Source organism: Pygoscelis adeliae, unplaced genomic scaffold (assembly GCF_000699105.1).
Source record: "Pygoscelis adeliae isolate BGI_AS28 unplaced genomic scaffold, ASM69910v1 Scaffold358, whole genome shotgun sequence".
Taxonomy (NCBI): domain Eukaryota; kingdom Metazoa; phylum Chordata; class Aves; order Sphenisciformes; family Spheniscidae; genus Pygoscelis; species Pygoscelis adeliae.
This window is the reverse complement of record NW_008825429.1, coordinates 3,983,039-3,986,420: the sequence shown is the minus strand read 5'-3', so window position 1 is coordinate 3,986,420 and position 3,382 is coordinate 3,983,039. Positions and strand designations below refer to the sequence as shown.

General features: G+C 57.9%; 1 protein-coding gene across 1 annotated transcript in view; it reads left to right on the top strand.

Annotated features, from left to right (window-relative positions):
• Window positions 1–2,706, top strand: part of PEBP1 (phosphatidylethanolamine binding protein 1) — a 3,146-nt gene extending 440 nt beyond the window's left edge. The window contains exons 2-5 of the mRNA XM_009330880.1: window positions 4–69; window positions 438–547; window positions 1,170–1,270; window positions 1,793–2,706. Of these exons, the coding sequence (XP_009329155.1) occupies window positions 4–69; window positions 438–547; window positions 1,170–1,270; window positions 1,793–2,010 (495 nt within the window). The 3' untranslated portion in view covers window positions 2,011–2,706. The remainder of the gene's footprint in view (window positions 1–3; window positions 70–437; window positions 548–1,169; window positions 1,271–1,792) is intronic.
• Window positions 2,707–3,382: the final 676 nt, after the last annotated feature.

Below are 3,382 nucleotides of genomic sequence, written 5' to 3'. Positions count from 1 at the left end.
CAGCCGCTGCGGGTCAAGTATGGCTCCGTGGAGATAGACGAGCTGGGCAAGGTGCTCACGCCCACTCAGGTGAGCAGGGCTCGGCCCCGCGTTTGGGGGTGTGACAAAATGGCGGGAGGCGGCCGGGCCTCTTGCGCCTTCGCTCTGGCAGCCCCCATCGGAGCCTCAGCGGGTGCGGGGGGAAGAGAGAGGTGCCCTGCTTTGCTGTCGGCTCTTGTACGGGGGCGGCGCGGGCAGGCCTGCCTCCGTGCCGCGGGAGATGTCACGGCGCCTCGCGTAGGCTGGGTGCGAGCTGGCACGAATGGCCTTGAACTCCTCGGGTGTTGCTGCCTGCGCTGGTCACGCGTGGCCTCCCTGTGCAGTGCAGCTGGCTGGCGCAGGCTGCGTGGTGCAGGCAGCGGGGCTGGCTGCTCGTGCTAACGCCCTCATCCCTCCAGGTCCAGCATCGCCCCACCAGCATTGAGTGGGATGGCTGCGATCCCCAGAAGCTTTACACCCTGGTTCTCACAGACCCAGATGCTCCCAGTAGGAAGGACCCAAAGTTCAGGTAATGGGGGTGGGCAACTCCCTATCTTGCCTGGGGAAAATGGAGCATCCATCTTGGTCTGAGTAGAGGCTTAGAAGGAGGTTGGGAATGTGCTCTGCCTAAGGTGCAGCAGTGAGTCTGTGGCTTGGGGTAGAAACAGTGCCCTTGCGTCTCTCCTTGAGACAGGGACAGCACGGGGAGGAGCAGCTGCTTTTGCCAGGGGTGTTCAGAAGTCTGTTGTAGCTTGGAGAAGCACAGCATCTGCTGCTCGCTCTAATTTGGCATGTGTGTGAGTTGGAATTAGGTCTGTCTGTGCTAGCAGTGGAGTCTTAAACCTGGGACCAACTCACCTTTCTCAAATCAGGCTCAAGCATATGGAATACCCACTCTTAGGGGTCAGGCTCTGGGTTTCCCAGAGCCGTAAGGCAGGATGACAGAGCTGGTTTTGACAGGCTCTGCATCCTGAAGGAGGCAGTACCTGCTCTAGGACCGGTGGTTTTTGTGTTTGGCAAACCAGGAGCGGCAGCTGCTAGCTGCAGTTACCCTGCACTGACAGCCTTACAGTAAAGCAGCAGCTTGGAGTAATGAGGGTCTTAGCTGGGGCTGTGATGCAGCCTGATTGTTTTTTGCCTTCTCCTTTCAGGGAGTGGCATCACTTCCTGGTGACCAACATGAAAGGCAACAATGTGGGGAGCGGGACTGTGCTGTCAGATTACGTCGGCTCCGGACCTCCCAAAGGAACAGGTCGGTACCTGGCTGCAGCGGTTCCCGTGCTCTGAGCACAGTGGTGCCGCGTGGATCAAACGTGGTGCACAGGAGAGGGTGGGGAGGCCTGCGGAAAACTAGCCGCCTGCTTGGCGCGTGCCGTGCTGCGGAAACAACCCACACAGGAATGCTTGTGGCTGCACATAGCCACGGCCAGCGTGAGCGTGCATCACCACTGTCCCCTTGCTGTCTGGTGGCAGGCCTGTGCTGTTCTGCCTGCAGTTGGTAGGCAGTGTTGCCCGGCAAGGGGAGCACTAGCCTAGGCGGGACGTGAGCCATTCAAGCATATCTATCTAGTGCATCTTCTCTAAGCTCCTTAAGCTCCTTTAGCTCCATCACGCTTAGCCTTCTTATTCCTGGAGAACAATAGTAGGAAGTGCCAGCACGTCCCAGGTGAGCACAGGCTTCTGTTTCCCTGCGCTCCTGGGGTCGCTTCAGAACAAACCTTGTACCCGGGAGTTGCAGGTGACTGGCACTTGTAATGCTGTCTCCTCCCCGCAGGGCTGCACCGCTATGTGTGGCTGGTGTATGAGCAGCCGAAGCAGCTGACCTGCAACGAGCCCATCCTCTCTAACCGCTCTGGTGACAAACGAGGGAAGTTCAAGGTGACTTCTTTCCGCAGCAAGTATGAGCTGGGGGTGCCGGTGGCTGGCACTTGCTACCAGGCGGAGTGGGACGACTATGTGCCGAAGCTCTATGAGCAGCTGTCGGGGAAGTAGGGTGAGGGGACCTGAAGAAGCACTGTGCAGCACCTCCTGCGTGCCTGGAGACCAGGCTGGTCAGAGCATGTCGCTGTAGTTTTGTTTGATTAGTGAGTTGAACCCAATTGTTCCCGCACTGACCGCTGGAACTGTAACCCTGTCGCTGTCCCTGGCCTGAACCTGCTGCTGTGTCGGTGTGGTCCTGACCTGTGCTGTGCTTCGGCTGACTCCCGTAGGTACAGGCGATCGCTAGCTAGATGAGCTTCTGACAAGGTGTCCTTGTGAGGGCCACCCCCTCCGGGCTGACCTGCTTAAGGGAAACCAAAGCCTTTGCGAATTAGTGTCACTTCAGAGTGTCTCTGCTGTGCTGAAATGGTATTATGTGGCAGTGGTGTCGGTACAGAACCACTTCTGGGTTGGTGCTGGCTGTGTAGTCTCCCCTTTCCAGGAGAGGAGAGGGCAGTCTAAGGGAAACTCCCCTTTCTTTTTATTTTTACCCTCAAGTATTTGGCCAGCGCCTCCACTTCAGTGACGTGAACCACTAAAGTAGCGAAGGGATAGCTGGTAGGAGGCAGGGAAGCTGGTTTATAGCACTACCTTCTGTTCTCTGTTGCCACGCAAAGCTGAGAGACCACTTCATTTTGTTCAAGTTCTGTTGTGACCTGATGTTAATGTGCTGTTTGCTCACAGTGCCATTAAAAACTTAACCAAGGTGGATGGTGTGGTGTCTTCTTGGGGGATGAGGGGAGCGCTTACAGGAGCAGCGTGGTGTCATCGGGTTCCTTTCCTCCTCCGCATGCGGAGGCCAGACCCTCTGACAGGAGTTCCACCCCCGGGCCGTGCTGCCTGAAACAAGTGCTGATGCTGGAGGAACGCAGCTCAAAGCGGTCGCGTTTTTCTGTTCAACAACCCACCTCGTACAAGTTTACATCTGCTCGCCTCGAGGTGCAGCTTGCCGGCACAGTGAAGGTTCACAGCAGTGGCGGGCTGGCTCTAGAAATTCAGAGAGGACGCTTCTTTTTCCAGGGTGTTTCTGAAGCCACCATCTCACTCATCACCAGCAGGGTAACTTATCCCCTGAAAACCTCCTGTCACCTGTTACCAGCCTTGACATTCCTCGCAGCTGATGGGGTCTGCCCTCTGCCTAGGCCAGCTGTGGGGCAGCAGAGCCAGCTGTTAACGAGCCCTTCCACCCCCTCTGACAGCCTCCCCGTGGCTGAGGGAGCCCAGTGCCTTCAGCCCGTGTTTGGCAGCTGGCAGAGGAGCCCGTCCCATGGGATCTCCCCACACACCAAGCCTCGGGCGTGGTGCTCCCTGGAGGTCCCTGTCCCTCCACCCAGCAGGTGCTGCTCTGCAGGAGCCCACACCACCGCAGCTGAACCCTGACTGC